Here is a 23,274-nt window from a genome sequence, read left to right as displayed (position 1 = left end):
TATCGAGGTGTAGTGTAGACTTGTCCAGATATATCGAGGTGTAGTGTAGACTTGTCCAGATATATCGAGGTGTAGTGTAGACTTGTCCAGATATATCGAGGTGTAGTGTAGACTTGTCCAGATATATCTAGGCGTATCGTAGACTTGTCCAGATATATCTAGACTAGGCGTTGTGTAGACTTGTCTAGATATATCTAGGTGTAGTGTAGACTTGTCCATATATATCTAGGCGTAGTGTACACTTGTCCAGATATATCTAGGTGTAGTGTAGACTTGTCCATATATATCTAGACTGGCGTATGTAGACTTGTCCAGATATATCTAGGAGTAGTGTAGACTTGTCCAGATATATCTAGGTGTAGTGTAGACATATACAGATATATCTAGGCTGGTATGTAGACTTGTCAAGATATATCTAGGTGTAGTGTAGACTTGTACAGATATATCTAGGTGTAGTGTACACTTGTCCAGATATATCTAGGCTAGGCGTAGTGTAGACTTGTCAAGATATATCTAGGTGTATCGTAGACTTGTCCAGATATATCTAGGCGTAGTGTACACTTGTCCAGATATATCTAGGCTAGGCGTAGTGTAGACTTGTCTTGATATATCTAGGCTAGGCGTAGTGTAGACTTGTCTAGATATATCTAGGTGTAGTGTAGACTTGTCCAGATATATCTAGGTGTAGTGTAGACTTGTCCAGATATATCTAGGTGTATGTAGACTTGTCCAGATATATCTAGGCTGGGGTAGTGTAGACTTGTCCAGATATATCTAGGCGTAGTGTAGACTTGTCCAGATATATCTAGGCGTGGGTAGACATGTCATGTCTAGATATATCTAGGCTAGGGGTAGTGTAGACTTGTCCAGATATATCTAGGTGTAGTGTAGACTTGTCCAGATATATCTAGGCGTGGTGTAGACTTGTCCATATATATCTAGGCGTAGTGTACACTTGTCCAGATATATCTAGGCGTAGTGTAGACTTATCCATATATATCTAGACTAGGCGTTGTGTAGACTTGTCTAGATATATCTAGGTGTAGTGTAGACTTGTCCAGATATATGTAGGTGTATCGTAGACTTGTCCAGATATATCTAGGCTGGACGTAGTGTAGACTTGTCAAGATATATCTAGGTGTAGTGTAGACATATACAGATATATCTAGGCGTTGTATAGACTTGTCAAGATATATCTAGGCGTAGTGTAGACTTGTCAAGATATATCTAGGTGTAGTGTACACTTGTCCAGATATATCTAGGCTAGGCGTAGTGTAGACTTGTCAAGATATATCTAGGTGTATGTAGACTATACAGATATATCTAGGCGTAGTGTACACTTGTCCAGATATATCTAGGCTAGGCGTAGTGTAGACTTGTCTTGATATATCTAGGTGTAGTGTAGACTTGTCTAGATATATCTAGGTGTAGTGTAGACTTGTCCAGATATATCTAGGTGTAGTGTAGACTTGTCCAGATATATGTAGGTGTATCGTAGACTTGTCCAGATATATCTAGGCTAGGGGTAGTGTACACTTGTCCAGATATATCTAGGCGTAGTGTAGACTTATCCATATATATCTAGACTAGGCGTTGTGTAGACTTGTCTAGATATATCTAGGTGTAGTGTAGACTTGTCCAGATATATGTAGGTGTATCGTAGACTTGTCCAGATATATCTAGGCTGGACGTAGTGTAGACTTGTCAAGATATATCTAGGTGTAGTGTAGACATATACAGATATATCTAGGCGTGGTATAGACTTGTCAAGATATATCTAGGCGTAGTGTAGACTTGTCAAGATATATCTAGGTGTAGTGTACACTTGTCCAGATATATCTAGGCTAGGCGTAGTGTAGACTTGTCAAGATATATCTAGGTGTATCGTAGACTTGTCCAGATATATCTAGGCGTAGTGTACACTTGTCCAGATATATCTAGGCTAGGCGTAGTGTAGACTTGTCTTGATATATCTAGGCTAGACGTAGTGTAGACTTGTCTAGATATATCTAGGTGTAGTGTAGACTTGTCCAGATATATCTAGGTGTAGTGTAGACTTGTCCAGATATATGTAGGTGTATCGTAGACTTGTCCAGATATATCTAGGCTAGGGGTAGTGTAGACTTGTCCAGATATATCTAGGTGTAGTGTAGAGTTGTCCAGATATATCTCGGCGTGGTGTAGACTTGTCTAGATATATCTACGCGTAGTATAGACATGTCTAGATATATCTAGGCTAGGGGTAGTGTAGACTTGTCCAGATATATCTAGGTGTAGTGTAGACTTGTCCAGATATATCTAGGCGTGGTGTAGACTTGTCCAGATATATCTAGGCGTGGTGTAGACTTGTCCAGATATATCTAGGCGTAGTGTAGACTTGTCAAGATATATCTAGGCTAGGCGTAGTGTAGACATGTCTAGATATATCTAGGCTAGGCGTAGTGTAGACTTGTCCAGATATATCTAGGCGTAGTGTAGACTTGTCCAGATATATCTAGGCGTAGTGTAGACTTGTCTAGATATATCTAGGCTAGGCGTAGTGTAGACTTGTCTAGATATATCTAGGTGTAGTGTAGACTTGTCCAGATATATCTAGGCGTGGTGTAGACTTGTCCAGATATATCTACGCGTAGTATAGACATGTCTAGATATATCTAGGCTAGGGGTAGTGTAGACTTGTCCAGATATATCTAGGTGTAGTGTAGACTTGTCCAGATATATCTAGGCGTGGTGTAGACTTGTCCAGATATATGTAGGTGTAGTGTAGACTTGTCCAGATATATCTAGGTGTAGTGTAGACTTGTCCAGATATATCTAGGTGTAGTATAGACTTGTCAAGATATATCTAGGCGTGGTGTAGACTTGTCCAGATATATCTAGGCGTAGTGTAGACTTGTCTAGATATATCTAGGCTAGGCGTAGTGTAGACTTGTCTAGATATATCTAGGCTAGGCGTAGTGTAGACTTGTCCAGATATATCTAGGCGTAGTGTAGACTTGTCCAGATATATCTAGGCGTAGTGTAGACTTGTCTAGATATATCTAGGCTAGGCGTAGTGTAGACTTGTCTAGATATATCTAGGCTAGGCGTAGTGTAGACTTGTCCAGATATATCTAGGCGTAGTGTAGACTTGTCCAGATATATCTAGGCGTAGTGTAGACTTGTCTAGATATATCTAGGCTAGGCGTAGTGTAGACTTGTCTAGATATATCTAGGTGTAGTGTAGACTTGTCCAGATATATGTAGGTGTATCGTAGACTTGTCCAGATATATCTAGGCTAGACGTAGTGTAGACTTGCCTAGATATATCTAGGTGTAGTGTAGACTTGTCTAGATATATCTCGGCGTGGTGTAGACTTGTCTAGATATATCTAGACGTAGTGTAGTCTTGTCCAGATATATCTAGGCGTAGTATAGACATGTCTAGATATATGTAGGTGTATCGCAGACTTGTCCAGATATATCTAGGTGTAGTGTAGACTTGTCCAGATATCTCTAGGCGTAGTGTAGACTTGTCCAGATATATCTAGGCTAGGCGTAGTGTAGACTTGTCTAGTTATATCTAGGTGTATCGCAGACTTGTCCAGATATATCTAGATGTAGTGTAGACTTGTCCAGATATATCTAGGCGTAGTGTAGACTTGTCCAGATATATCTAGGTGTAGTGTAGACTTGTCCAGATATATCTAGGCGTAGTGTAGACTTGTCCAGGTAAATCTAGGCGTAGTGTAGACTTGTCCATATATATCTAGGCGTAGTGTAGACTTGTCCAGGTAAATCTAGGCGTAGTGTAGACTTGTCCATATATATCTAGGCGTAGTGTACACTTGTCTAGTTATATCTAGGTGTATCGCAGACTTGTCCATGTATATCTAAGTGAAGTGTAGACTTGTCCATATATATCTAGGCGTAGTGTAGACTTGTCCAGATATATCTAGGTGTAGTGTAGACTTGTCCAGATATATCTAGGCGTAGTGTAGACTTGTCCAGGTATATCTAGGCGTAGTGTAGACTTGTCCATATATATCTAGGTGTAGTGTAGCCTAATCCAAATATATATAGGTGTAGTGTAGACTTGTCCAGATATATCTAGGTGTAGTGTAGACATGTCCAGATATCTTTAGGCGTAGTGTAGCCTAATCCAAATATATATATGTGTACTGTAGACATGTCCAGATATATTTAGGCGTAGTGTAGACTTGTCCAGATATATCGAGGTGAAGTGTAGACTTGTTCAGATATATCTAGGTGTAGTGTAGACTTGTCCAGATATATCTAGGTGTAGTGTAGAATTGTGCAGATATCTCTAGGCGTTATGTAGACTTGTCCAGATATCTCTAGGCGTAGTGTAGACTTGTTCAGATATATCTAGGTGTAGTGTAGACTGTCCAGATATATCGAGGTGTAGTGTAGACATGTCCAGATATATCTAGGCGTAGTGTACACTTGTCCAGGTATATCTAAGCATAGTGTAGACTTGTCCAGATATATCTAGGCGTGGTGTAGACTTGTCCAGATATATCAAGGTGAAGTGTAGACTTGTCCAGATATATCTAGGCGTAGTGTAGACTTGTCTAGATATATCTAGGCTAGGCGTAGTGTAGAGTTGTCCAGATATATCTAGGTGTAGTGTAGACTTGTCCAGATATATGTAGGTGTATCGTAGATTTGTCCATATATATCTAGGCTAGACGTAGTGTAGACTTGTCTAGATATATCTAGGTGTAGTGTAGACATGTCCAGATATATCTAGGCTAGACGTAGTGTAGACTTGTCTAGATATATCTAGGTGTAGTGTAGACATGTCCAGATATATCTAGGCTAGACGTAGTGTAGACTTTTGTCTAGATATATCTAGGCGTAGTGTAGACTTGTCCAGATATATTTAAGCTAGGCGTGGTATAGACTTGTCAAGATATATCTAGGCGTAGTGTACACTTGTCCAGGTATATCTCGGCGTGGTTTAGACTTGTCCAGATATATCTAGGAGTAGTGTACACTTGTCCAGATATATCTAGGTGTATCATAGACTTGTCCAGATATATCTAGGTGTATCGTAAACTTGTCAAGATATATCTAGGTGTATCGTAGACTTGTCCAGATATATCTAGGCGTAGTGTAGACTTGTCCAGATATATCTAGGCGTAGTGTAGACTTGTCCAGATATATCTAGGCGTAGTGTAGACTTGTCCAGATATATATAGGCGTTGTGTACACTTGTCCAGATATATCTAGGCTAGGCGTAGTGTAGACTTGTCTAGATATATCTAGGCTAGACGTAGTGTAGACTTGTCTAGATATATCTAGGTGTAGTGTAGACTTGTCCAGATATATGTAGGTGTATCGTAGACTTGTCCAGATATATCTAGGCTAGGCGTAGTGTAGACTTGTCTAGATATATCTAGGCGTAGTGTAGACTTGTCTAGATATATCTAGGCTAGACGTAGTGTAGACTTGTCTAGATATATCTAGGTGTAGTGTAGACTTGTCCAGATATATGTAGGTGTATCGTAGACTTGTCAACATAAATCTAGGCTAGGCGTAGTGTAGACTTGTCTAGATATATCTAAGCGTGGTGTAGACTTGTCCAGATATATCTAGGCTAGGCGTAGTGTAGACTTAACTATATATATCTAGATGTAGTGTAGACTTGTCCAAATATATCTAGAGGTGGTGTAGACTTGTCCATATATATCTAGGCGTGGTTTAGACCTGTCTAGATATATCTACTGTGCAGACTTGTCCAGTTATATCTAGGTGTAGCGTAGACTTGTCCAGATATATCTAGGCGTGGTGTAGGCTTGTCTAGATATATCTACTGTGCAAACATGTCCAGATATATCTAGGCTAGACGTAGTGTAGACTTGTCTGGGTATAATGTGAACATTAACACAAGTTAATGTCTAGCTTAATTGTACACCTGTCCAGATAAAATGCACAATGTTTATGTCCATCTTAATTGTACACCTGTCCAGATAAAATGCACAATGTTTATGTCCAGCTTAATTGTACACCTGTCCAGATAAAATGTACGTTTATGTCCAGCTTAATTGTACACCTGTCCAGATAAAATGTACGTTTATGTCCAGCTTAATTGTACACCTGTCCAGATAAATGTACAATGTTTATGTCCAGCTTAATTGTACACATGTCCAGATAAAATGTACAATGTTTATGTCCAGCTTAATTGTACACATGTCCAGATAAAATGTACAATGTTTATGTCCAGCTTAATTGTACACATGTCCAGATAAAATGTACAATGTTTATGTCCAGCTTAATTGTACACATGTCCAGATAAAATGTACAATGTTTATGTCCAGCTTAATTGTACACCTGTCCAGATAAAATGTACAATGCTTATGTCCAGCGGATATTGATAATCAGTTGTCGTCGTTTCGCCGATCTTTGGTGATTTTTTACCGTTATGATTTGCATTACTCCAGAAGACAATTTCATTTTTGACAAAAAAATGTTTAAAAATGTGTAAATATGTTAAGAGGTTCTATTTTCTATCAAATTTCAAATGTTAGTATTCATTTCATGGAATTAGCCGATCATAAAACATCTTTCTCAGTAAATGTGGATGATTTAACACTTATAAAATCAATGTACTTCTCCAAACACCGTTACTACAACAATCGATTTATTGATTTTTCAATGAAGTAATTTCCGGAAGAAGCAGATATTTGATAGATGACGACATCGTTTATGAACCGTTACTATCATCGATCAACGTGTGCTTTGTTCCCTCTGTAACGACATGTTCTCCAAACAAAAAGACAAAAACAATTGTGTAGTTTTCTTCATTTATTATTATAATAACACAACTGAGAAGCTCAATCAAACAGGTATATAGCTTCTCGCATTGGTTACCATGATTACAAAATCATTGTAATGACAACACCTATCTACCGACCAGCGGGTGAGGTTTGTCGTCATGGCAACGAGTCTACATTATATAATAACAAGGTACAAACAGTATGAAATTTAACAATGGTTACGAAATAAACGTCTCTGTCAAATACTTCTCGTTAAACCGGCATATCAGCAAGGAGCAAACTATACGACATTTACCTGTACTATGTATAGCCGCTATCACCTCTACGTCAGCATAATTAATAGTTATTTAAAAGTCACGTGAAAAGCCACGTGGCTTACAACGTGACAATGCTGCCTTCACATTTTGAAGTAGTGTGCCATTATTCTCACTTGCATAGAGATTCGCAAGAAGGTCAAACTTCCATTACACCCCTTTCCTTTTGACGTTCATTTTGAAGCCCAAAAGCGACAATGATTACACAAATGAAATGAACAACAATTTCATTATTATTAAAACCATATGTGGAAAAAAAGGACCAGCCTTTTTATTAAAAAAAAAAGATGAAAGATGAATTTTTTGAGGACTAGCCTCGTTTTTGATCATAATGACCAGAGAAAAAATGTTGACGGTGTGTACTGGAAGATAAGTTCAAATAATGAAATTGTGTGTTCGTAAAACAGCTTATATAATGAAGGATGGATTCTCGATCAACGAGCCTACTTTCTTCCTTCATTCCGAGAACAATTTTCCTATCTTAGAGAGTAATACGTCCTCGACCAGCGAGTCACGAGTGAATATGAATGGAAAATGAACGTAAAACAATTCAAATTGCAAACCGTTATAATACCTACTAACACGGTTCTAGATTAAGAAATTCTTTGACAATAGCATATGTATCGAGGGCATCGCTCAACAAGATAAACACTTGTGTTACTATAACCAACGTTAATGAAACTATAGAACATCTATACTTCATAAAAAACATATCTATATTACAGCCACAAAATTCAAAATCCGAAAATATGTACAAAAATGGATATGTACGAGTCTTATCCAGCAAGACATCATACACACCGGAACCGGAAGTACCTCCAGAACCGATGTCTTTAATCCAAAGCAAAGTCCGACCAGCGGATCTTGGGGATAAAGCACGTTGGATTTGATGTATAAGTGTTCGCGAATATAACAAAATTTCTAAATAATGTAGAAAAGTTTCTCCCGGCCAGCGGGAGATTTCAAGACGTCTTCTTGGTCATCTGTCCAGCAGTTGAGCTAAGGAACGTCCAATGGCAATATGCCATACAGTTTATAAATCGTAAGTCGTAACTTACACGTCGGCCTACTGGGAGTCTTCATTTGATTCAGAGACACCTGAAACACACAGAGATTAATACAACATAAGTGGATGTCCTATCATAACTCGGCGTTGTAATATTATCTGTCAAGTTCAAATTTTATCATATTTTTCATCAAGCAGACATCATAGTTAGAAAAGTAATTCAACATTAAATTCCTAGAAATGAATTTCTGTATAAAATTTTTATACATACTCCTGACCCAGTTTCCCAGATGAATAAAAAAATGAAAACATTTTCATAATTTTCATTAATCATATGCTTACCACTTGGAGTCCATGAAGATATAAGTTGTTTGAGTTGATACAACTCGGTTTCATCTGAGCAAGGACCAGCCCGTTTCAGACAAAAGTCAGTTTGGAGTTTTGGTTCGGCAAACAAGTCGAGACCTTTAGACGACATATCAATGTTGCACGTCTCCAGCATCCAGGAATCCGGGTCCAGATCATCGCACTGATCCGTATCGAAGTCCGACTCTGGAGTTAGCACAACGCTTGACATTATGTCATCATAAGCCAGCTTGTCTTCTGTAACTGAACGAGGAGATGAAGGAGTGGGACTCGGTTGGCTTTCGCACGCTGGGATCCGTTGATCTTCCATTTCCATCTTCATACCGACAAAGTTGTTGCAGTTGTTATTCAAAGGTACACCACTGATCTCGAACAACTCATCAATGTCGAATTGTTCAAATGCTGGGAGTTGTTTTTCCCGTGTCTGAAGACAACTGTAGTCTGTGGTGTCGACTGGTTCCTGTTTTACGCGCTGAAGGAGTCCTTTAATTGACATAGGCTCTCCATTCACGGTTCCAATCTCGTCGAAGAAAGAGTCAACAAACGACACGTCCAAGCTCGGTAACAGTTTCTTTTGGGTTTCTGTATTTGCTACCTTGGCGTTTTGCTGTGCGTTATTGACTTGTTTCTGTCTGATGACACACAGATGCTTGGCCACCAAAATCGGGTCAACACCACACGTAACCGGCTCTTTCTTCATTTGTGGTTGAGGTGATGATACTGGGGATGGCTCTGGAGTGGGGAAACAGGCGGGAATCGGCAGCTCAGGTACCACTTGTTCCAGTGGCGTGGCTTTTGGCATCAGCCTCGGCGACTCCACGAATGTTGGCAAGGGTTCGGGTACAACTGACTTTGGTTTGGTGTTAATGGAATTGTTGTTTAGGCAGTACATCATCTGTACAGGCCCAGTTGTAACCGCATGCTGTGGGGCTAAGCTGGAGCCGTGGGCATTGCGATACGAGTTACTTTCAAACGACGATGGAAGAGGCGTGCCACCAGAAACCATATATCCATTTCCTGCAGTTCTGTCCTGAACCATTCTTGGGACTTTGATTGGTTTACAAGTGGAGCTGAAGTTCTCCTGCAACTTTCTCTTCAATGCCTTCAGTGTATTTGTGTGTCCTTGACCCTGACGACCTATGACCTGACCGGGAGCATTGTTTCTCATGCACAAGTTCGGCTGTGATGAAAACATCGGGGATTGATTGAATCCTTGCGATGTAGAAGCAGATGCATCGAAAACACTTTGTCCCGCGAAAAATGTCGATGGAGCAAAGTTCGGTGAACTTTGTTGCTGCTGAGAAATAATACCGGTCTCCAAAGCTTGTGAAACAGGCGCGCAGAAAGCAGAGCCGAAGAAAAAGTCAGAAGCACGAGTTGCGTAGAGAGCAAATAGCTGACCCTGGATCTTAAATTGGTATGCTTCCTGTTCACTGAAACATAAATAGTTTAATTACAATTAATACTTGCGGAGAATTCGAAATATGTCATTGCTTTTTCTGGCGAAATGCAACATGCTTAGTATCACACGTTCGGGAAATGCGTAATCAAACATCTAGTGCCTACCTGATAACTTGATTGATGCAAAAGATGACGGGTTCGTCACTATTGGAAAGCAAAGCTTGACGCACGTGCATCACTATGTTCACCCAGATGACCTGATTATCTTCAGTGATCATACGCACTGTCATCATAGATCCCATCTCGTGTCTTGACTTTACAACTGTGAAATAAAATTGTATCGTTAGTGAAATGTAACAAACATCCAGGCATAATAATGATACTTAAAGACAAAAAGTCATAATTTCATAGTCCTTCCTTAAAATGCGAAAAAAACATGGTTACTTGATAATAGAATGATGTTTATATAAATCACTTATTGGTAATTAATTACTTACGTTGGATATGTTTTTCTCTGGCCTCGTGGATATCTTCTGGATGGAGACAGGAATACCAGGATTTTCCCCTTACTTTATCGCCAGTAAGACCGAGGTGATACTCGCCGCTACAAAGGTAATCAGAGAATTTTTAATCAATACTCATTTGCCAGATGTTACCCTGGTAACTTGGCAGAAACACGTGTTTGTCAATTACATACCGATTCGTAATTAGGGCATTGTTAGACTTTTTACGGAGGATCACAGCTGTTTAGATTTATTATTTCGGTATTTGCAGTAGTAACACAATGATATATATCCTTGGACATTAAAACCGTTTTCATTGACCACCACTTCAGAAAAAATAAATAACATAACCAAATTATCTGAAAACGTTGTCTTCCCCATTATCAATGGCTATTGTTATCTTATTACCAAATAAACGGCAACATAACAATCAAATTTGATCATTAACTAAGCATTACATTGAACCTGTTCGATCATTATGTTCAATAACTATTTTACTTACTTTTGAGAAATTTCCAGAAAATTCATATCCAGATGGTGTATGCTTTTGAAGACCATGGTATTGTTCTGAATAAGGGTTTCTTTGACGTCCGGGGTGATCAGCGGCGAGCACACGGAAATAAACACCTGTTGTTCACTACCAGAGTCCTGCCCCGGCACAGCAACAAAGTGCCCACGCACGTGCATCACCTGGAATAAAAAATTATATGATAAGAACGCTGTTACAGAATTGTTTTCATCATATATCATATTCTAAAATTGAAGCATTCATAAATATTTTCAGAAAATGTGTAATATAATGCAGTATATGATATAATACAATACAATTTGCTAATGCACATTATGTCATGTGTGGCGTTAATACCAAGAACGATAAGTTATCTTCTTAATCTACCTCAGGGTCAGAACATCAGCAGGATATGTCTGCTATTTTGACGTATGACGGAGAGAGCTAAATGTCAACCTCTCCGTTGTAGAAAGTAAGCGAGGCGGTTGATGATAAGCTTGTGAAATATGTTATAACCTTAGCTCGGATGTCTACGGTGTGATTTATACATTTAATAAAATCCCTTCACTAGCATCTGTGTTCGCTAACTCTCTTTTTAAAAACATTGCTCTTGTTTTTTTAATGCTCCGAACAAAACTGGCTACATTTTTAATGATTTCGTATACTTTCGTGTGTGAAACCACATGTCTCTTCCAGTTTATAAAGATGTTTTAAGCACTTAATATTGTGAAATATATCTCTGACGCAAATGTCATGTGTATACATTTTGTTAAGCCGACACTAATATGCTAGTGAACTCTATACAAAGTATATTTTACGGTGGCCCTGTTGCCTTTATTTCCGCCAGTTACAAATTATATACGAACTCGCGGTGATGATTCAGACCGACAGATGCCTATCATCCTATACCACAAGGACCGTATTATGGAGAATCACTCAAGCGTGAAGTCGCTGCCTCGGGCTTGCTCAGAGTAGGTCTAATGTAGATAGATCCTACCATGACTGCGTTGTAGCGATGTGAATTATGGCTATGTGATAGCTTTACGTCTTCTCTCCGAGTTGGTCTTTAGGTAATGAGATAAGTGTAATTGCCAGAACTATGGTCTAGTTACGACGTAAAACACCCATTTGAATAGCATTTTTATAGTCATTAAAATACAATAAGAAGACTTCGTTTGTAAGGTGAATGAATTAAGTCGTTTTAATTGATTATATATATAAGAACACTACACCATATATTTTACTAAACATAACAGGGAGGTCAGACAAGTATAATGTTTACATGATAGTACGGTTTTCTTTGAATGATGAGCATCTAAAAACCTTTATTAGTTTTCTCAACGGAAGAAAAGGATGTTCAGAGACATGTTAAAGTCTATGCATTAACTATTTAATCATTAGTATTTTAAGTACAAGACAAAGAAAGAAGTAAAATGATAAGATGTCAGGAAATCCCACATTTATCACAGATTAATTACCTTTATACCTGAAAAATCTCAATCAAAAAGATAAACTAACTTTATACAAAAAATCCCATTTAACAAAGATGTATTCATTTTAATCCATTAAATTCCTATTTAACAAAGATATATTAATTTTAACCCACTAAATTCCCATTTAACAAAGACATATTAATTTAACCCATTAAATTCCCATTTGACAAAGATATACTAACTTAAACCCAACAGAATATATTAAGTGATAAAAGCATTACCTTCCCAATATAAAAACAAAAGCGTTTTATCAGTATACTTTCCCAGGTAAACTAGTTAATGCCGCATTGACCCTAACATAGCCTCGTTTCAATAGCTCTTCTCCAGAGAAGAACAAGATTTAATGTGTCAGCTGATATGATTAATGGAGTACTATAGGAAGACAACATCCATCAGTGTCTGTTCTATGTCAATGTATACCAGTCGCCCACCGTAACACAACCACAGCTAATTGGCATACTGCCAAGCTCAGGTAAACGTAAATTACGTCTACGAGCGATCCAACTTTTCCATCTATTATCGGCGATTATGTATATAACCTGAGGGCGTCATTCCAAGTCTGGCGTATTGATATCGGTATAGTGCAAAACTTACAAATTATGTACGTACTGATTAACTCTCATCAAATCAATGTTTCCGAGAATTTAGTATACATATTGATAAATGTTCAGATCTGCTTGATATCTTTTTCTGATTGTATCTGATAACCATCCCTGCTATTCCGAAAATCCTACAAGTTGTTTTTTTGAAAATTACATCTCATATCCAAATTTTAAATTTCAGCTAAATATATTTTCATATATCATAAGAAATTTTGTCATTTTATTTTAAAAATCTGTTTCAACCTTTTATTTCTACTTGAAAAATACATAGAATAAAGACGGTTTCCTGAAGTTTTATTTGGAAGAGTAATAATCCTTCAGGCATGGTCAAATTTAATACACTCTTGAAACTTCATGCGTATTCGGTGTTCTTGTTTGCTTCCAACGTACTTGAGGGAAAACAACAATGTTTGTTGTTATCGCTAGCCCGGATGTTGTACTTCACCTTCCAACCATTTCCGTGATACTGACAAAACTACAGCCGAATCGTATCGCTTTCTTTACGGCTTTGTTTACATATGGTCAAGTCCAGTTTCCTGAATCACCTTTACCCGAGAAGTATGTTCGTATAACACTTTAAACAATTCCCTACTTCGTGTAAAATGTCAACAAATCACTCCTGTCTAAAATAGAAAGGTAAGGAAATAGGCCTACCTTGACATCGCCAAAGCCAGCCTGGCGTTTGAGGGTCCTTGACATGTTCATCCGACAGAAGAAGCTGATTGGTTGTTTATTGTCAGCCTCTCCTACTCCGTGCATCAACTGTGCCTGCACAGTGCCATGATCACGTTTGTCAACAATATCAAATAAACTGTCTCCTTGCGTCTTCATATCAACCTGAAATAATGCCAAACGTGAAAACAATGCCTTCATCCAATACCTCTGGTAATGTTCATTTTGGTGAAAAACATTTCCTTCTTTCCAAACCGATATTATCAAATATCTGTCTTTTATCTATACTTTTGGTTTAAAACTACTTCCTTTATTCTGATGAAAGATGGCAACAGAGTTCAATTTCATATAGTGCTTGGAGCCGAAAGCGAGCTGATAATGCTTTTTCAGGCTGGTGTTTTTAAGACTTTGTGCTTCAACCTACCATTGAGTGTCCCAGGTACTCTGTAACGTTCTCCGAGATGTAGACCAGCTTGCCATCTCTGGTTGTGACGAGAAGGAATCCAGTTAGAGACTGTAACGATAAAACGACCTTATCAAGAATGTTGTCCAGGGTGTGACGATCATTGCAAACATGGGTCGTAAACATGTCATCTTTAAAGATACGCCACAACATTATACAGCACATTCACTTACACTATACATTTATTTTTGTATGACGGGGTTACAGGTCATATCCTATCAGTGAGTTTAAAAAAACCGTGATACTGGGGGACAAAGAGCATGAAGCACGTGTTCCCACCCAAAATTCTCGATCACCTCTTAGTGAGGACGCAGTCTTAAAATTGCTATGCTATCATCATATTGTCTGTGTTTGCATTCTGGCAAGATAATATGAGGCCAACACTGGAGGGCTATCATTACGAGCAAATGTGGCCGACATTTTTGTAATGAAGAAGAAACTCAGAAACCTGCCAATATCTAAATGAAACTTTTTCTCATTAGGCAAAACTAGGGTAGTGTTCCTGTTGTTTAATGCTAGAGGCAGACCTGTGTTTAACCCGCCAGTTAGAACACACTCGCCTGCAATATAAAAAAATGTTGGCGCCTTCCCAGGACTCTCACTCAATGTGGGTTACATTCTAAAGAAATATTTAGTCTGTAACATGTGTTATCTCACACGCTCAAAGCTTCTGTAAAACATTCTCCCACGTTTACCACATGCAATCACGTGACTGTGCGCAGACGAAAATGTTTATTCAGGCTGGAGATATACTTCAGTGTTCCATTAAAAACGATTTCTATTCTCGTAAAATGACACTAGCATTGAATGGTTGTATAAGCTGTCACAGTTCTGTATTTTGACCCTATTGATTATAAAAGAACCCTGGATTCTGAACCGAATATTAAGTACCGGCTAAAGTGGACTAAGGACATTAGTACTGCTAGTATCGAGGGCACGCAAGGACACAGTGATCTGATTCCGTCACCAAAACATACGTAAACAGAGGCATATCAAACCATCGGCTACAACAATCAGCTATTCAAACTGGGTTTTAAATCGCCTTGATCTAGAGTGCGGCATACAATTATTCAAGCACAGAATGACGTCAAGCGGTTTCTAAATTTAACTCGGACCTAAAGTGGGAACCACTCTGTGTACATTACCTATATCACGAAAGGCCCGCTCGATTTATATTCATAACCTCCATCTTAATATTTGATTTGAAGTTTTCTTGGTGTAGTGACATTAAAATGACATATGTACACGAGTAAAATGGACACCTTTCACAATTGATAAGTTAAAATGAGGTCACTCAAGTCAGTAGAGCGAAACGTTGGATAAACAGATGGGATACTGATCCCAACCGCTGAACAAACATGACCTTTATCTTACGTCATATATGACCCCGATCACTCGACACTCGCGTGATCAACATACCAAGAAATGCTTTTTTATTTGGGTGATACTTCAATTAAAGAATCAGCCTTACCTGTGAAAACTCGCATGGGGCTTCGTTAGGGCAAGGCTGTGATTGTATCACTGAAAAAATAAATGCATACATGAATGGTCCGTACCAGCAGAAACCACTACAAAAGTGTTGTTTGTTGACGATTAGTTATAAATTATTCATGTGACTAAATGGTTGAAACCGGATATTGTACATACGTAACAAGGAAGCATTGAACACATTGGAATATCCTTATATGGACAAAATAAGTTGAGCAGGAAGTTTAAATAAAATACAGTAGTTTGAATTAAATAATAAGAAACAAGATTTACAATTTGAGGCATTTTACATGTTAAAGATAACCTTCTGAAGTATTGACTATCATTATCGTTACAAGTAGTAAACTGTTGAATGCTAACAGTTTGCGAAATTGCTCTTTTAGTGAAGAATATCGTAAGATATAAAAGCATGTTTTTATTAAACGTGTTGAATATAAAAAAAACTTACTTTTCTGGAGGATGTTGCATTTCCTGATAAAGACACAGCTCAGTGACATGACCTGGAGTTGAGATAACCTCTGCCGTGAACTTTCGGGCAGTGGTAAAAGATCTCGCATTATCCCGATTTCTGAGTTTATCTGGTCTCGCCTTTGTTTTGATGCTCCCTTGTTGGACCTGTTCGTAAATAAGTATAATTTGCTATCAACAAGTTTCAGCACAAAATTTATTTTCTTTACGTAATATTTCATCAACATATATTATACGTCCACATAAGCCGCTACTAGGAAATGCGAATGAAACGTGATGCCATTTCAAATGTTCAAATACAACAAAACTTGAATTATTTTGAAAAAAAAACGTGTTATTTAATATATAGAATATGAAGGTATGCATGTATTTAATAATAAATTACTCTTGTAATTATCTGCTGAAGCAGACGAGAACAAGGCAGAGGTCATCGGAACTATATACGTTATAAATTATATCTGAAATGATTGACAAGGACGGTAAATGACAATGCTAACTCTCTCCTGGTCTTTTTGACTGACACTGTAACATCAGTATTACCGGGAAACGTAATTAAATTCCCTAACGTATGCCCGCCAGCTACAGCCAGTGTTGTAGCTATGTATAGCTTCTCTGACGTTTATGCCGTGTGTGTAAGTAGTGTGTGAATCATCTAGCTTCAAACAGGTGCGCAGAGCTTGGTGTAATGGCGCCCAATATCTCCCAACACCAGGTATGAATAACGATGGACCAGGCATTTACCTTGCATAGTAATATCACCAAAACATCTATACTGTACCCCCTTATCAAACTCTATCATATTTACATACAGAATAAACTAGGATTATAGTCATCTCCGTAATACCACTGATAGTGGACCACTCCCCGCTCAGAAATAGCTACCACAACACAATAAATAAATAATGTATAGAAAACTTACCTTTCCAAGTCCAATAGGGCTAACTCATCAACAGGACTCGGTGCCATTTTTCCTTTGTGTACAAGTTATTTACATTTAAACAATAAACAAATCTACAAAATGTTGCTCGGACGGGCCAGCCGTCTGTATAGTCCAAGTTCCACTATCGATATGAGACTTCCGTGGCGTTGATTGACGTATTAAATCCTCTGGCAGTAGGGGTTTTCTGATTGGCGGAGTTAGATCACGTGATACAATAACCTTGATGGCGTCATCGCCAAGCAAGGTGTATTCATTGACAAGCGGCTATGTGCGTACATGGACGGACCATTACATAGTTGTTTAACCAACCGTTGAAAACCACCGAAGACACTGTCTACGCAGAATATGCCTTAACTAGCTAGCAGTTTGTCTTTATAACACAGAAACAACAGACTGTAGGATTTTAAAACTTTGCGTTATCTGGGGAAATTATAGAAACTTTTTATCTAACCTACTCCCACGTGTGCCACAGTAGGGTATTTTATGTATTAATCAATTTGTCCTTGTTTTCCATTACTTGTTAAATGTCAAGTACCTGATTATGTTTCCCTATGATATTGCATTGCCATTTTATATCTGTTTCTTCCATAAAAAAAACTGTGGTAAATAAAACTCGATTTTTAATCGGTATGATAGTTATTATTCGAGGCCGGAGAGACGTTTTAGATTCAAGGATAGAAATAGCAGTAAAATATGATGGACAAGGAAACAGTTTTTAATCAGCTGCTTACTTACTGTTTTAATGGTTGAAAACGTATCTTTCCCGTTTTGCTATTGCACTTATATATCCCGTTTTTGTCGTAACAGACATAAGCCCTATATGAAGACTTATACCACTCGTAAGGGCATGAAGGTATCGGGTAATATTTCTGCCTAAACTTTTCATCTGAAATTTCGTCTCACGGCCTATTTGCAACAGAAATGGTTACGATAGATGCAGCTTGACTTTGAAGAGTTTCTTTGTGTGCTACCATGATCAGAGACGCTGTCATTTTTCAGTTGGTTTCGCAGTTCTTAATCTTGTTCCCACTGTGAAATGCCACATTTTTTACTCTGATTGACTACAATTTACATGACGAGTGCCGTCGATGAAGCAGAAGACGCTTATCATTCCAGAACATATTATTGTTTTTAATGATACCGTGTAAATGCGTTTTAATTGATAAAGTTTGTAGCTAACCTCAAGTTATCTAATGTCTTCTCAAAATGTTGAAATGAGATATCAGGCGATTCTAGCGTTTTTCACCATTAAAACAGGACATGATGTGAATAATACCAGACTGACCTGACGAGGTGAGTTGGCAACAAAAAGGATGACTGTAAACATGTTAGCATGTGCTCTCGTTCTGTTTTCATATCGCACAAAAATGTAAAAGATTTAACCAATTTGCTCACGATCCAAGCCAAACATTTTCCTCGAAATCTTCACCAAACTGTTAGATCTCGAAACCTTGTGTTATCACTTTTAAATGTACATTTTGACTTGTTCTGTAATCAGGTGTTACCACTTTTAAATGTATATTTTGATTTGTTCTGTAATCAGGTGTTATCACTTTTAATTGTATATTTTGACTTGTTCTGTAATCAAGTGTTACCACTTTTAAATGTATATTTTGATTTGTTCTGTAATCAGGTTATCAACTATCTTATTAAGTATTGTTTATGTATCGCTTTATTGATTTATTAATCTCGACATCATGATAAGAATATAATCGATATGATCCTGGCTATTTATCTTGCTGATTTACTGCAGCTGTAAAAGAAAAATATCAAATAAGCTCTCCCGAGAGAAAATATCGTACAATTATACTTATATACATGGGGTCGAATTAGAGTCTCTGTATGACATATGTTTGATTTTGATGAACTAAGGATCACAGTCCAGCTAGTGCCCAGTTTTGAAACTACGGAATACTATTCAACTGAAACCGGAAAATATGTTTATATTCCTTGTGTTGTCCTGATTTACATGTCGGATTTATCGATTAAGGAGAAGACGATTTCCATTACATACCTCCTGGTCTAATTCTCTTGTATCATCAACACTCTAGAAGACTTGTTTTTATCATAGTATAGTATTCCCCTTGTACTTTTTCAAGGGTCTTCTTGTAAGTCTTTTTTTATCAGGTCCCTCTCTAGTTGTTTCAATGAATTTGAATTTGAACTGATTATGTGGACATGTTGGTAGCGCATGGCAAGCAGATTGAAATAAACAATGCTTAATATTGCTTTCAATCTTATTCTTTAAATTTTGATTGACTCTAGAGAGAAAGAGCATGCTAAAAATAGTATTTCATTAAAGAAATCTGAAAAATGTAAGAATATTTGTATGTTAAACTATGATTTAAAGTGTTTTGATACTGACATTTGTGTTGTTGCTGTTGTTGTTTTACTGTTATTGTTTGTTGTTGTTGCTCAATTACATGCAGAATATTCAACGTAATATGTATGATCGATATTTTGAGTAATTGGAGTATTTATAGAAGGTATTACTCCCGAAGGAGCTGGTAAAAAGATAAATAGAAATAAACGTGAGCTAAATTAGACGGTATATTTTTCGGTTTGATATCAGTATACAAGACAATAAATCATGAATTTTGCAAATCTACAAATCGTCCTTACTTCAAGATCAATGCATATCCGTGATTAAAATGTAGTTTTATATTTTGGCGTTTTTCACTTACACTCATTATTTTTGAAATATAAATTCTCCTTCATGAGTGAAGATAATAAAATTATACGTTGGATGCGTTTGATGTTTTTTTAATGAATTTTCATTTCTTTATAATTTCCTAACCTTTAGTGTTTACATGTCGTCATTGATTTCATATGCCAGGTTGTGTTCCCATTATCAGACTTTGATAAGAGAGATATGTCGAGACATGACCTTTTCGAGATGTACAGGCTAATGAATGCTATGTGGGTAGTTGTATAGTCGTTGCTTTCTTCTCATGAGAAATAGACTGTTTCCATGCGCTTTGGATACATGGCCACTTGACAGCTAAAATCTTGTTCTCTTTTGTGAACGCGACATTACTTTTTTATTTGGGTTGATCAAATTTTTCATGCCAGATCGATGAAGCAAAAGATGCCCCCGTATCCAGGAACAAAAATTAGAAATGAGACTTCAAGTTTAAAGAACAGAGGAAACACAGATTCGTTGGCAATCTCCCTGATGAAATATTCATGAGTTTGACACAACTGCGGTTTGGACAGGTTTGTCTGTACTGGTGTTGTTTTATTTACTTGTCATTTAGATAAAGACGACTCTGTTCTGACTGTTGCACCACCAACTCGTCAATTAGGTAGATAATACCTCTCAAATAAATCAACCTTCTTAAAATGTATAAATCATCATTGAGAAAAAAGCCTATTTCCTTGTGCGAAATGGAGCTGGACTTGGTTGATGCTCGTTAGTTTTTCTGTTGGTCCCGTTGTGGTATACCTTGTTCTTATTTGAGAACCTGACATAACTGACCAACATTGACCGAAGGTTTACATGGCGAGTGTTGTCTTTTTGTCGCTTTACTTTTTCTGATGTGTTCGTGTAAATCTTTCTTGTGTTCATATTTTGCCTTAGTTTCATTGAATTCGAGTTTGGATTATGATTATATTGACATAGTGTTATTTTCTTTTTCTTTCAATCAAAGCTATACCGTTGAAAGTTCTGCTTGGCAAAGATGAACGCGAGAAAGCACGTTATAAAATCAACCTTACATGTCATTCAGCTGATGAATATGACATTAAATTATTTTTGTATGATAATTCCGATATTGAATATTCATACCTTTGATATAATTTATATAAAACATACCGGTCATGAATTATCAATACACTGTATGTTGAAATCATAACATCTATTACAAAATCAGCGTTGTGCACTTGTTACCTTGGTTAGTTTTATTTTGCAGGCACCGTCATTACTCGAAGCTATGACCTTAGATTCACCAAGCATTCTTTTGTTAATGAGGCTACTGCATGTGAGTAAAATATCCTGGTGTTTTAACGTATCAGATAATTGAAGATGGCTTAGCTGAAATTTCTAAACTGAATTGACGTAATCAGTATCGTCAAGGCGATGATCCAGAAAGCTCATCTTTCGTGACAGGTCATCCACGTGGAAGCATAATGAGACCAACAGCTGATAACATACGGGGTTTCCATTCAATTCAAGGACGATGAATTCTCAAACGAAGGTTACAGAGGCCGTGTCAAGGAAATCCCGAGACACGGAATACATTGAACTCTGCCCTTTAGACGAAGAAACGCGAAGCTGCTCATCTCTCAAGGAAATCAAGAATGCCTCCATGTCAAGAGATATGGACTGGTCAGAAATATCGCGGCCACAGCAAATAATTATACAAAGCATTGCCGATCACCATATTACATGTTGATAGTCTATTTGTTTAGTTTTGTTCCTGTTTTTATCATTATTATTGTTTTTGTAGTATTTATCATTTCTACTGTTATTTCAGTGCTGACCAATCTCATTCCCACTTTCCATTCGCTGCATTGACATCCGCTGGTGTTTCTTTTTGTTTTGTTTTTAATTTGTACCATGTTTATATGTTAACCGAAAGGGCATATTCAGACCCTTTTTGATCCGATCATTTTATAAGATTTCTTCTCGTGCATGTGTACAAAATTAACAATTTTAACCGTGGTCGTTAAACATCATACCAATATCAAGAGTTTGAAAGAATAAAACATTGATTTTTAGGAACATTTTGTGGTCGTTATATGCATCTTTACTTATATTGTTGATAATGAATAAACAATGTACAGTTTAACTAAGTTCAGTCAGATATAGTCATTATTTTCCGTGTTCACACGTAAGTTCGTGCGATAACTTGCGTAGGAAACCATTTTATGACCTATTGAGAAGTCCTGAAATTGAAATTTGTTCGTGTGACCTGTGAAAAACAAATTCCATTTCCTTGCAGATTGATGGGCATTGCTCATTAGAGGCTGACTTACATAAAAAACTTAACATTAAAAACATCATTTGAAATTGAAATCCATATATATATATCTATATATGGTATAATGGACCCGCCAACAAACTTGTAGCTGCACTATGACATTTTAACATGTGTAAGTTGTATACAAAACTAAGGTGTACACACTATAACAAATAGTTTCATGTTTCTTCAGTTGATCGTCTCGTGAAGAGCCAGAGTCATTTTGAGATAGGGTCTTCTTGTAGTTCCTGGTACCTACTGCAGTGAATGCAATACAGGAAACCATACACAGCGATGAGGGTAGTGTCTTGCCAAAGAACACAACCACGGCAGCACGGATCCATCCGTTTTATAACTTCACGGAAAAAGCCATCGATTTAAAGCATCGATCTATGCACCTGGGGTTTTCACCTGAGATTTTTACCTGATATCACCAAGGCCAAAGCTTAAGTCAGCTTAGCTGTCGCCATCCTTCTTCACTCCAACGATGAAATGAATGCAAATAGTCATTCAAAGTGTGATATTCATAGATATAGATATATTTAGATCTGTATTTTGTCATAACATTTCAAAATTATTATATTTAGATACATACCAATGCAAGGTACATGTCAGAATATAAATGGAAGCAATCAAAACTATCACACAACTAAAACCCTGTTCCTAGGATAGATGGGCTTAACAACATAATGTATGTATTATACGACAGTGTTGTAGGTAACATGTATTAATACATTTTATGTGATGAATATTTTCAGGTAATGTAATTAAATTAGTACAACACAGTTGTCAGTCATAATCTGACATCTCTTATTGCTCTAGATAATTGTGCTAGCCTACATATGTTTGCTGACAAAGCATGGTGTATTGTTTATATCGGAGAAGGATTTAAAAACAATAAAATTAAACAGGATATTACCAACATGTCAACATCATCCAAACTCAGATTCAATAAAATTAGGACAGCAAAAAAAATCAAGAAATACCAACATGTCAACATAATCATAATCCAAACCCAAATTCAATAGAACGAGGGTAAAATATGAACAAAAGAAATATTTACACGGAGATTCCTGAATAAAGTACAAGGAGAATAAGATTAAGTGTTCCAGAAGAGTAAGCAGCTTCTGCTTCACCGACGTCATCCGACATGTAAATTTTGGTTAATCCAAGAAATGTCACGTTCTTAAATAAGAGCAAGATATTTAACAACGGAAGCAACAGGCAAACTAACGAGCATTAAATACGTCCTGCATCATATCATATTAAGAAATACAATATTTCTCAATTAGATCACTACGGCGACC

At 37.3% G+C, this 23,274-nt stretch overlaps 1 protein-coding gene across 1 annotated transcript; it reads right to left on the bottom strand.

The window, feature by feature from the left end:
- Nucleotides 1–6,792: 6,792 nt before the first annotated feature.
- LOC132561293 (neuronal PAS domain-containing protein 4B-like) lies at nt 6,793–17,121 on the bottom strand. Its single transcript, XM_060226020.1, has 10 exons — nt 16,986–17,121; nt 16,047–16,213; nt 15,582–15,631; nt 14,072–14,161; nt 13,630–13,812; nt 10,875–11,062; nt 10,367–10,473; nt 10,035–10,191; nt 8,445–9,901; nt 6,793–8,194 (listed from the first exon to the last, which is right to left on the bottom strand). The coding sequence occupies exons 1-10, from the start codon at nt 17,030–17,032 to the stop codon at nt 8,163–8,165; spliced, it is 2,478 nt and encodes an 825-aa protein (XP_060082003.1). The 5' UTR covers nt 17,033–17,121; the 3' UTR covers nt 6,793–8,162.
- Nucleotides 17,122–23,274: the final 6,153 nt, after the last annotated feature.

The sequence above is a fragment of the Ylistrum balloti genome, unplaced genomic scaffold, assembly GCF_031769215.1.
Source record: "Ylistrum balloti isolate Yb309-2 unplaced genomic scaffold, AGI_CSIRO_Ybal_v1 Utg371192, whole genome shotgun sequence".
Taxonomy (NCBI): domain Eukaryota; kingdom Metazoa; phylum Mollusca; class Bivalvia; order Pectinida; family Pectinidae; genus Ylistrum; species Ylistrum balloti.
The sequence above is the reverse complement of the archived record's forward strand: the minus strand, read 5'-3'. Positions and strand labels throughout refer to the sequence as shown.

Bases quoted from the DNA above. Each gene is read 5' to 3' on its own strand.
- LOC132561293 (XM_060226020.1), bottom strand. From the start codon at position 17,032: ATGGCACCGAGTCCTGTTGATGAGTTAGCCCTATTGGACTTGGAAAG. The intron at 16,214-16,985 runs GTAAGTTTTCTA...ATTTACGAACAG, and splicing joins GCCCTATTGGACTTGGAAAG to GTCCAACAAGGGAGCATCAA. The intron at 14,162-15,581 runs GTAAGGCTGATT...TTATCGTTACAG, and splicing joins CCCCATGCGAGTTTTCACAG to TCTCTAACTGGATTCCTTCT.